This window comes from Mesocricetus auratus, unplaced genomic scaffold, assembly GCF_017639785.1.
Source record: "Mesocricetus auratus isolate SY011 unplaced genomic scaffold, BCM_Maur_2.0 Super-Scaffold_100676, whole genome shotgun sequence".
In the NCBI taxonomy this organism is placed as follows: domain Eukaryota; kingdom Metazoa; phylum Chordata; class Mammalia; order Rodentia; family Cricetidae; genus Mesocricetus; species Mesocricetus auratus.
In genome coordinates, this window is record NW_024429266.1 from 46,577,792 (window position 1) to 46,590,377 (window position 12,586).

Here is a 12,586-nt window from a genome sequence, read left to right on the forward strand (position 1 = left end):
GTAAAATGGTGAACATTTGTTTATAACCTATTGTATAATAACCCATTATAGATTATTACTGTGTTAGACTTTGCAACTGAATGTCAAATATGAGAACAGTTGTAGACGATAGTATTTCTTTGGCTCACTTTCAGTTTAGAGTTCTATGGTTCTAATCCTGGACCCATGTGTGGAAAGGCTCAGCATCATTGTATAGAATGGAGTATGTGGTAGAAAGCATTGCTGTTTACCTCATGGCACATAGGAGAAAAGTGGGGGGGGGAGGCAGAGGGTGGGCTATCTGTATGGAAGCTAGAAGGACCATGGAGATGATAGTGTTAGGGATTTCACTCTAGTGAACCACTTCTTTGCTAAGTCTAAACTCTTAAAATTTTTAGAAACTCCCCAAAATAGCACAATCAGTTGGGGACCAGGCCTTTAACGCATCTTCTGTTAATACACTAATATATCTGTGGCTCTGAAAGAATCATGCTTATAATGCAAAATATTTTTAGTCCATTTTTGATAGTCCCTGGAATCTCAGTAGTTCCAGCTTTATTCAAAGGGTCCAGCTTAAAGTCTCCGGAAGTGGAAATCTCTTAGCCATGAGTCTATAAATTTAGTAATGCCGGGAGGTGGTGACTCATGCCTTTAATCTTGGCACACTGGAGGCAGAGGCAGGTGTTTCTCTGTGAGATCAAGGCCAGCCTGGTCTATAGAGTTCCGGGATAGCCAGGACTACATAGAGAAACACTGTTAAAAAAACAAAAACAAACAAACAAACAAAAAATAGTCCTTAGGGGTTGGAGAGGTGACTCAGTGGTTAAGAGCACTGGCTGTTCTTCAGAGGTCCTGAGTTCAATTCCCAGCAACCACATGGTGACTCACAACTATCTATAGTGGAATCTGATGCCCTCTTCTGGCAAAATTATACATGCAGATAGAGCACTCACACACATAAAATAAATAAACAAACAAAGAAATAAATACTTTTTTAGTGGCAAGTTCCATACTTTTACTATACAACATTGTGAAATAAATATTCTTATTACAAAATGGAGAGATGCAGCAAAGGGAGGAATGGGACCAAAGCAAGCCTGCAATCTAGAGGGTAAATGTTAAATCCTGTAAATTCATGTCCACCATCAGTGGCATATGATGTGATGATATATGTATGTTTCAGTGGGCTTGGGTAACCCCATCCCTATGGCCTGACTTGTTACATTTCACATGGCCTCTCTCAATCTGGCTCTATTCTTTGCCTCCAAGTTACTGTGGCAGATGTTCCATGCCTGTATTGTGTCTCTAGGTTCACTTACAAGCCTCATGCATTGTCTCAGGCCCAGCTAACAATTTGTCTGGCCACTCAGGTCTTCCTTTGAAATCTGGGTGGAAATTTCTATGACCTTGTAACTTTTGCATTCTGAATGCCTGCAAAGCTAGTGTGATATAATCTGCTTCTAGTGGCTGGGGTCCTTAAAATCAAGGCTGTTGTGTTCTTTGAATTCCTAACTGAAGCTGGAGAAAGATTCTCATATGAGGCCCCAGATTAGAGGGACATGGTGATCTCAAAATAGTCTTTCAGCTGAGTTAAGTAAAATCTTCATTCCCCTTGGGGTCTGTTAATTCCTGAGATATCCCCAAAGCATCTATCCTGTTCCGATGCAAAGTACTAGGCTGGGAAAAAAAAAAGGAAAAAAGAAAAGAAAAAGAAAATTGGCCCCAATCTCTTCACCAGATACGCTTTACCCCTATATGAGCTTATTTTCTGGCATGCTGCACTTTCCAAACCTTCCCTAGTTTTTTTCCTTACATTTATTACAGTAAGTCTGGCTAAAACCACCTAGCAGTATTTATGCTGAGCTGCCTTGACATTTCCTTGGTATATTCCTTTTAAATTGAGCCCCACTCAAAGTCTGGGAGCATGGACAAAATGTGACAAGTTTTTTGCAACGGTATGGTACAAGTGTTTTTTGTGAAAGTCCTAATAGCATCCTTGCTCATTTTAAATCTCGTAATTAGCCAGCCTCAGTCTGAGCATTCTGGTTTTCTGAGTTCCCACAAGAAGTAAGCTCTGCCTATATAGCATCTTAGGACTTAACTAGTCCATCTCTCCAAATTTAACAAATTTTAGTTCCGTAAACCAGTTCCCAAAGCTTCTGAGGGGAATAGTCTGATGATCACAGCAGTAACCCTACCTGTCAACCAGTTTTCTCTTGCTTATACTGTTAGTGATAACTACCTGAGAAATGTAAAAGAGGAAGATCTATTTTGTCTCATGGTGTCAGACATTGTAGTTGATGGTCACATAACTCAGTTGTTTTTTGTAGCATCTGGTGAGGAAGGAACACTGTGACTTAGACATGTGAGCACTGACCAGGCCACACAGCTGTTTCCTGTTTCTCTTGGTTTTCTAGGGTCACTTCTTTCTTGACTGACAATTTGACTATGGGCTTGTGACAGTCTAACTCTCCAGGAATTTCTAATTATTCAGCCAGCCAGCCTTGTAGAATCTTCACCATAGGCATGACTTTCTTTTTTTTTTTTTTTTCCCCTGGGAACTTTACACTGAACAGAGATTAATTACAGTAATTATTCCCACTTACTTTAGAGACAATGCTGTTTTAAGTTTTCATTTTGGATAGTTAGCATTTTGTCTGGTTGTATTACCAACCTAAACTTGTTGGGTGGTAGTTGTTTCCATACTTTGTTATGTTCATGTGTTAGCATTTTACAGCAGTAACCTCAGTTAAGCTCTTTTCTTAAATATTCCTATCACGTAAATACTCTAAGTTCTCCCTGGGTTCTTCTTAGGACCTATTTTGGAATTTTTCAAGGCAGTAAACCAGAGAAGTTGTAGGAATTACTTCCTTCGCTTGTCATTTGTGAGAGAATAACTGCCATTCAGTGTTTAATACCTAATATCTGGTAAACCATAATGTTTTGAAGTTTAGCTAGTTATTTTCTGTCTTTTAAACTATTCAAATCACTGGCACTTTATCTTGACTAGAAGTAGAAATCTGATAATTGAAAGTTCAGTGTCAGGTTGAGCCATCCAGGTTCACTGGTAAAGACCGTGCTGCCAAGCTCATAGAGTGACCTGAGTGTGATACCCATACCCACATGGTGGAAAGAGAGAACCTACTCCTGCAACTTGTCTTCTGATTTTCACACATTGTGCTTCATGTGTGTGTGCACACACAAAGACAAATTTAATAAAAGCAACTAGATTTATCTAAAAACATGTTGGTATGCTCTAATTTTACATTTAGAAATCAATACAAAGTAAAGGAGAGAAAGATAGAAAACACATTACCTTCAACAATTCATTTATGGTACCTGTTACAAATCAACTGAAAGACAGGACTTCTGCGAATCGTACTAACCTGTCTTTTTTTTTTTTTTGAGATGAGTTAAAATACTCATCTCATGCTTTGTTATATCTACTTGGTCTTGCTTTTGTCTATTCATTTGTTCCACGACATGTGCTTTAGATTGAGTTAGAACTTGAGTTGCATCTCCTCCACCATTCTCCACAGATCCAAAATGAAGCTCAAATTCACTTTTTGAGTTTGAGCTGATGGTGGCCCAACATCCATCTCTAATGAAGATTTCTCCTCATGTTTGCGTCATCTAATCTCTCTTTTATAGGTGGACTGCAGAAAGTCCCCCAACAAGCACATTCTCAGTTTTTGTTTTTAAATCACAATATTGTATCTGTGCCTATGGTTTTCACTGTAAACTAATTAAGATTTGAGCAGGAAAGCATGGTGCAGGAGGGCCCTCATTTAGAACTTTTTTGGAAATGGTTGTGCCCATTACCGTGATACCGGAGCCACATTCTCTCCAAATTGATGAGCCAGTACATAATTACTGATTTGCAATGTCATTTTTCTTTAATGTTTTGTATTGCCCTTGCTTGGAAACCATATTGACAGTTTCAGATGGCAGACTAGTATAATTCTTTCCTAGTTTCTCCTCTTGTCACCCTTTGTTACTGATTCTTCTATTATATCTTTAGCTGTTGCTGCAAGACCTTGATGCTTGCCTGTGCTGGAATAGTTTCCATGAGCCACTGGATTGCTGGCCTAAGATCTTACCTTTTTTTAAATTATTTATTTTTATTTTACATACATTGGTGTTTTGCTTGCATATATGTCTGTGTGAGGGTGTTGGATCTCCTGGAACAGGAGTTACAGACAGTTGTGACCTGCCATGTGGGTGTTGGGAATTGAACCCATGTCTTTTGGAAGAGCAGCGAGTCAGTCTCTTAAGCTCTGAATCATCTCTCTAACCCCAAGTTCTGTTTTGTTTGTTTTTTTATTTGTATTTAATGGTCTCCATTAAGTACATGGCTTCATTCATGTATTACCTGTCCTCAACCACTGTTGAATTATTTCTCTCATTTTATGTTATAAAAAAACTTACAACACATTTTCAGGGTAGACTTTATTAATAGGTGGTTTCCACATATGGTTCCACAAGGGTTGCTCTCTTACTGGGAGACCAAAATTTTAAATTACATGTTTCACTGAGTCTTCCTATTTTCTTTTTTGTACTTTGTAAGTACTACTAAACTGAATGTAGTTAATAATTTTTGCTGTTCATATTAGAGAGTTGTTTCGAAGATTGTTATGCGTATATTTATTTAAAATAACACAGTTTTGAAAACAATTCCTAGGATACAATTTTTTTTAAAATTTTAGATTGGTTTGTTTTACTTTTTATGTGTATGAATATTTTTCCTATGTCTGTGTGCCATGTGCCTGGTGCTCACAGAGTTCAGAAGAAGGCGTCATAAGTCCCTGGAACTGGAGTTATGGGTGGTTGTGAACCACCATGTGGGTCCTGGGAATTGAACCAATGTCCATAGCCTTTGAGCCATCTCTTCAGCTTCTGGAATACTGATTTATATTATCCTTGAATCTCAAAGGGAGACATGCCAGAAAATTGAAAGCACTGAGAGATTTACTTTTTTTCATTGCATACTACAGTTTTTATTTACATTATTGTTGATGAATACATTTTTTAAATAAATACTACATTTTGCTTATTTGAGAATCAAGTAAATTGAAGACATAAAGTCTTCAGCATACATTTATTTCAGTATAGTTTTTTTATTTGCTAGTTTTTTTTTTTTTTTTTTTCCTTGAGATAGGGTTTCTCTGTGGCTTTGGAGGCTGCCCTGGAACTAGCTCTTGTAAACCAGGTTGGTATCAAACTCACAGAGATCTGCTTGCCTCTGCCTCCCCAGTGCTGGGATTAGAAGCTAGTTTCTTATAATGAAGTTTTAATTAAATTAGATATGGTTTTATCTTCCAAATATTAAAGGAACTGTTGTGGCATATAGAGTCTCTGGATTCTGAAGTCAGCTGTATATGTAGCCTGTATGTAGCTTTAAAACCTTTAAATATGTTTCATGGAAAAACCCAAGCTTTGAGCTTTTTTTAAGACAATGAATATTTCTCCCCATTACAAGATGACCTCTGTGCTTGTGTTTAGTTTTCATATATAGAGAGATACAGATATAGATACACTGGTAAAGCCACAGGGAATATAAGCAAAAAGCATTGTATTAGTTCTCTTCTGCAGGAGATTTAAATAAAAGGAATTTTATTATTATTATCTTAATTTTTAATTTCTTAATTTAAAGAAATTGATAATTCAAGGCTGGATTGTTCAATGTTTAAGAGCACTGGCCATTCTTTCAGAGGACCCTGATTTGAGTCTCATCACCCATGTGGTGGCCTACAATTGCCTGTAGCTTCACTTTCAGGGAATTTAAAGCCCTCTTTTGGCTTTCCTGGGTACTAGTCATACAAATGACACAATAGACTACATGTAAGCAAAACACTCATACTCATAAAATTAAAATAAATTACTTTCTTTTATAATATCTTTATGAATTGTTATGTATAAAAATCCTGTGTGACTATATGATATTAAGTATACAATTTTAGAGAAAACCTTAACAGTCACTTGCAGTGTGTGTGTGTTTGTTTTAAATCAATTTAAGTGCAACATACATATGTTGTACTGAAGGAATCTTTGCTGTGAAATTGAAAAACTAAATTACTTCTAGGTCTTTGTCTGAAGCCATGTCAGTGGAAAAAATTGCTGCAATCAAAGCCAAAATTATGGCTAAGAAAAGATCTACTATCAAGACTGATCTGGATGATGATATAACTGCCCTCAAACAGAGGAGTTTTGTGGATGCTGAAGTAGATGTGACCAGAGATATTGTCAGCAGGGAGAGAGTATGGAGAACAAGAACAACTATCTTACAGAGCACAGGAAAGGTAATTAAAATATTTTACTCATTCTTAAAGTTGTTTAAAATTTATTAGTAGGTTTTAAGTTTATTTATGTTTGTACAGCCAAGGACTAATTATTTTTAAACTTCTGTTCAGAGCAAATGTATGCTCTTTAAATTTTGAAAAATAAGAGTTTGAATGAGAGTCTGACAGTCTGAGAATCGTCCAAACCCATGTAAAGGGAGAAGGAGAGAATGGACTCTACAGTTTTCCTCTAATCTCCATGCACATGCTTATGGGTATGCACAGGCACACGCACACACACACACACACACACACACACACACACACACACACACACACACACACACACACCGTACACACCATACACATTAATAAAAACATTAAAACATTTGATACTGGATGTTGTGGATGCGTCAGTTCTGTTATGTGCACATGCTTTCCTATGTGTTGTGGGCTTTCCTCTGTTTTCTAAGTCATTGATTCCTCATTGATGCACTAACAGTGGTGGTTTGGTAGAAACATCTGAAGAAGTGTGTGAGATGTGAAATTGAGCTTAACATTGAAAAAATATTTAGAGACCCTTTGGGCTTTTTTGAGGTAGGGTCTTTCTTAGGCCTGCGTTTGTCTACTAAGTGCTGGGAATATAGGTATGTGCCACCTGTCCCCGACTAGTTTTGATTGTAGAATAACATTGAAACTATAGTTTTTAATTTACTGTCCCATTTTGGTAGGAATAAAGTAAATAGAAAAAGGTGTAAGGAAAATATAGATTTCTATTTCTTTTGTATTTTGACTTGTCTTACATTTAAAGAAGCATTTTCCCTGGGCTGCACAGATGGCTCAGCTGGTAAAAGGTCCTTGATATGCAAGCCTGGAAACAGTTTCCAGAAACAATTCCACAGAATTGTCCTCTGACCTCCACACATGGTATGGCGTGTATGTCCCCACATTCTTATCATACACACACAATAATAACAAGTAAAATTAATTTACTTTAGAAAAAATAGAACCATTTTTCCAGAGCCAGTGAGATACCTCTGGAGTAACGGTGCTACCCATACAAGCCTGAAAACCTGCCTTTGATCCCTAGAACCTTTGTAAAGATGAATGGATAAAACTGACTCCATAGTTTTAAGAAATAAAAAGGACCATTTCCAGAGCCTAGAATTATAAAGAAATGTGAGGTTATGAATAAACTTTCAGTTTTCATTTTTTGTTATTCACAGTTAAATGATATCATTCTCATTTTCATTGCTTGATATGGCTAAATCTTGACAAATGCTGACTTTTTAGTTCCTTTTTTTGATTTTGTTTTGAGACAGAGTTTCACTTTGTAGCCCTGGCTGTCCTTGCACTCACTATGTAGATGAGGCTGTCTTTGACCTCGAAGGGATATCCATCTGCTTTTGCCTCCCAAGGACTAGGATGAAAGGCATGTTCCACTATGCCTGTTTTTTTGTTTGTTTGTTTTTTAGTTCATTTTAACTTGACAGTCTTTAACTTATAGTTTTCCTCTATCTGAAACACTAAAATTTTAAATCATCGAGATGAACTCTTTTTTTTATCAACTCTAGGTGGCAGGATTGTACCAGCTTAAAAGTGTTCTAATTTAATATATCTTAAAAAAAATCATTTAACGACTGTTTAGAAGCTGGGTTTGCTTTTATGAATATTATCTTTAAAAATTTATTTTTGATGTTATCATTATTAAAGGCCAAATTTAAATATTTTGACTGCTGATCTCTAGGTATGTATATATTGTATTCATTTGCTAAATTGTAAACATATTAAAGGCACTTAGAGTAGTATAGATTTTACATTTGCTTTGCGTGTGTATGCGGACACATTTGTAATTGTGCATGTGGAGGTCAGAAGACATGATGAGAGGCTCAGTTCATTCCCTTCACTGTGTGCATTTCAGGGATTGAGCTCAGATTGTTAGGCATGACAACACTGACCTACTGTAGATATGAGTCTGACCTAAGATCAGAATCTTGTTTTCTGGCTTTAAGTGTCAGGAAAGTTCAAGTTCTCATCTTCCTTATATAGTTAAGATGCCCTAGTTAAGCCACCTGATTTTATAGTGTCATTAAATTATACTGAATGTCTTACTCTGTTTTGTGCTGCTATCACAGACTATCACAGACTAACTTAAACAAATTTCTGTTCCATTAAATTATTATGACTCATTCTGTTTTCTGCTGCTGTAACAGTATCACAGACTGAGTAATTTATAATGAATAGACATTTCTGTGGTTCACCATTCTAGAGGCTGGAAAGTCCAAGATCAAGGAACTGCATCTGATGAGGGCTTTCTTACTGCATCAAAAATGGCGGAAGGTATCACCTGGGTGAGAGAGAGGGAATATAAAAGAGGGCTGAAAATAATTATTTTATCAGAAAATGACTCTTAAAATCACTAAGCCATTCATTTAGTTTCCACTTAATCATTTTAAAAGTCACTTCTTAAAAAAAATCCCACCTTTCAATACTACTGTATTGAAAATAGTTTCCAACACATAGATTTTGGGGTATATTTTCAGGCCAAAGTAGTTTATTGTTGAATCATTGGTATAAATACATCTGTACAAAGAATCACCTATAATTCTTGCACACAAAACTTGATGATGCTATTTGGATTGATTCTTCTAGCGTTCATGTCTTTCATTCATTTTATCACTTTAAAAGTAATCTGATTGTCATGTTTTCACAGCAGGATTGAGATTTTGTTTGCATTTGGCACTGTGCTGACGTTTGCAGTGATGGTCAGAAGCATTGGTTGCTAAAACTGCTGGTACTTGGCACAAGTCACCCAACATTACTAGCAAATCATGGTGTTCCTTGCTTACCAATTTTAACCTTAATTAAAGTGTGACCCTTTAATATACACAATGAAATTTGAGTGCGTAAAGCAGCCGTGCACACTAAAAAAGCTGTGGTTGCTGTTAGGAACAGCATTTGTGTTATGCCTTGGATTACTAAGTGATGCATCTTTTCAAAAAAGAAAACCCTCACATTTTATATGAATGACTATGTTGTTCAGACTTATTTGCATAGACATTTCTCTTGAAAGAGTGTGTCAGGGAAAGCAGCAAACAGTATTTGTTGCCACTGTTAAGATATGAACTTTGCCGAGAAAATTAAAATTTTGGAGAGTTTCTTTCTGCTTTGATTTTTTTCAGCTAATTCTTAGACTGTTTTGATGAAACTTTTGTAAATATGACTTAATGAGTAGAAGTTATCAGCAAATAATTATTTTAAAATGTTGAATAATATGATATATTGATGTTTGGAAAATATGCATTACTGCATAACTCAGTTATAGTTTCCAGACAACCATTTAAAGTACAAAATAGATTATGCTTTATACTTTAACAAGTATGTTTATAATTTATATACTATAAAGTAGTAACGCAGAGTATTTATGGATATGGCTTCCACTTGAAGGATCTTGTAGGAAAACATTTGTTTTGGTATAACAAAGAAGAATATATTCAGCTACCTGAAAAGCTGTCTTTTTTTTTTTTAATTTGTTTTTAAAATTTTAAGAAGGTATCTTAATGCTTCTCCCTTTATTGTTGAGGCTAGATTTCTTCATATCTTTGACCAAACAAGATAAAGTAGAAATAAATACTAGAATGCAGCTATCATTTTTAATAAGCCAGATATTAAACATACTTATAAAACTTTAAGTTTTAGTCTTACTACTTTGTTGGAAAAAATTTGGAAAATAATTTTCATAAAATATACTGTCTGCATGGAATCTTGCTTTTCTTATTTTTTTAAAAAGAATTAATTCCTACTTGAAAAATTTGTCAGTTTTTATCTTTAGTGCCATAAATTGTAACTTTAGCTTAAAGACCTTTAGAGTCCTCAGTAGTTTCTAAGATGGCAAAGTAGTTCTGAGACCTGTGTTTCTGTAAAGAGTCAGGAACTAGTTAGTGTCATAGTTGTCATAGTTAGTATGCTGGTAATTATACCAGCTAGTGGCATACATTCAATGTTAAAGCTTATTTTTTGTGTATGTTTGCATAATATTTAACTTGTTCAAGCTAGGCAGTGATTGAAAACGCATTGTTCCTTAACTCCACTGAGGGAAGAGTTTAGTATAAGCAGCAATAAGATGCAATATAAGGCATATAACTTACTCAAAAGTAAAACGGAAAAAGAATATATCTTATAGTAGTACAGTGCTTAGAGACCATGAAATTGATGCTAGCCTCACCAGGAAACAAAACAGGAGGAAAGGTGAGAGAGATTACAAAGTAAAAACTAGTAAAGCAGATGGAATGATACAGTGGGGTGAGTAGTCAAAGCCAAAGAAATAGAATATTTGTATTTCTTTTTCTTTAGAAGCCTTATTTTTATGTGTATGAGTGTTTTGCTTTCTTGTATGTTAGTGCACTGTACACAATGCTTGGTGTCCTTGGTGGCCAGAACAGGACGTCCTGGAACAGGACGTACTCTTAACTGAGACATCTCTCCAGCCCCTAAATTTCTTTTTAAAAAATAATGTGGATGTGTGTGGTTTTGCTATGGTGCAAATGGGAAGGTTAAAGGGTAATATTGTGGAGCTGGTTCACTTCTGCCTTTACATGGGTTCCAAGGATTGAACTCAGGGTGATAGGCTTGTGTTACAGGAGCTTTACCTGTTGACTTACCTGCTGGCCCCAGAATGCTTCATTTTCTAGAGAAGAGAATTGTATTACATTTGAAGTACATGAGAGCAGGAACCATGTGCTTGTTGATCGTCATTGGATTTTAGTATCAGTTAAGGTATTTAGGTCACAATAGATGTGCATATATTCTTTAAACCATTGAATGCTTGATTAGTGGGTGGGGCAAAGTATTGTTACTCACTGGGGGACACTGTTAGTCATTAGGCAAAACAGTCAGGGGAGAATAATGTGTCAGGGCCAAGGAAGCATATTTCTTAAAGGAATGAATAATCACCTAGTCAGCAGTGTTAGGTATTCATGGAAAAGGCGATTTATGATTGCTTCTTACCTTTTCAGACTAAAAAAATGCACAATGAGTCTTACAGGTATCTGTAACCTTTGGCATCTTAGGAAGTCTGTGGCACACGGGCTTATTGCACTTTGAGGATTTAGTAGTTCCCTAAATTTAATTACATTTAAATGCTTACCTTTTTCTTGGTTTTATATATAAGTAGATATGGAATGATAAAAATTGTATATAATTGGTATGTTTAAGTATGATCTATAATAACCAGACTCAAGGTAGTTGACTTTTGTTTTTATGTATAATTGTTTTCTATTAACTCAATGAAATACTCAAGGTAGGAGCTTCATAGAAGGTTAGGACTTGGGACATAGATTATTGTAGAACCCTTGCTTGATTATGTGAGGGCCTTTCAGGGTGAGGAGGAAAGGTATTTATGCGGTTCAAGTTTTTGAGACTGAAAAAGACTAAGATTGGACAGCTCCACCTGTTACACCTAGACAGCTGGTAACAGCTCAAGACCAGAACCCCTTATGATAGCAGTGCCCTAATTGTTCCTCACAGGGCCCCACGTTTTTAAAGGTCCTCTACTTCTACATCCCACATTTAGGAGCACCTGTCTCACAAAGGAATCTTTGGGAGGCAGACCACAACCAAACTATAGCAATTAATAGTACCTTATAAAATAGGAAAAATTAGTGCGAAGAAAGTTTCAGTATAAATTGCTTAATGGATAAACCGTTGCTTTTGCACATGCACGCTGGGTTTAATTAGAATGTATTTGTTTTAGAATTTCTCCAAGAATATTTTTGCAATTCTTCAATCTGTAAAAGCTAGAGAAGAAGGGCGTGCCCCTGAACAGCGTCCTGCTCCAAATACAGCCCCCGTGGTAAGACTCGTTTTTGCTTGTTTTAAGAAAGTGACATTTATTTTGTATTTTAGTGTTTTAATTTTGACATCTTAAGCATTTTAGACCAGTAGGGTATAAAGTTTTGCTACTTCAGCATACTCAAAGGCTATGGAGACCCTTATCTCAGCAGTAATTTTGGGTTATTCTTGAGATATACCTGGGTGAGAGTCTGAAAAGGGATTAATTAGGAAAAGCCTTCTAAGTTAATTTTTAATTTTTAGGTTAACTGTAGCTGGCCTATTTACTGCTTGAGAAAATTGTTAATTATTGTTAAAATATAAGTCTTTGTTACTTTCCATTTTAGACTTGTTATTTGAAATCTTAGGTGACCATTTCATATTGGTATATTTGTTTTCCCTTGTCACCTGCCATATGGCCCATTCATTGTACCTTAGCTTTAACTCCTCTGTTAGTGAGTGCCTCACTGTTTAAGGTATTACTTAGGACCCTCCAAACC

General features: G+C 36.0%; 1 protein-coding gene across 1 annotated transcript in view; it reads left to right on the forward strand.

Moving 5' to 3' along the window:
• The window catches only part of Cdc73 (cell division cycle 73), a 109,059-nt gene that overhangs the window by 13,964 nt on the left and 82,509 nt on the right, over nucleotides 1-12,586 (forward strand). The window contains exons 7-8 of the mRNA XM_005073452.4: nucleotides 6,062-6,278; nucleotides 12,010-12,108. Of these exons, the coding sequence (XP_005073509.1) occupies nucleotides 6,062-6,278; nucleotides 12,010-12,108 (316 nt within the window). The remainder of the gene's footprint in view (nucleotides 1-6,061; nucleotides 6,279-12,009; nucleotides 12,109-12,586) is intronic.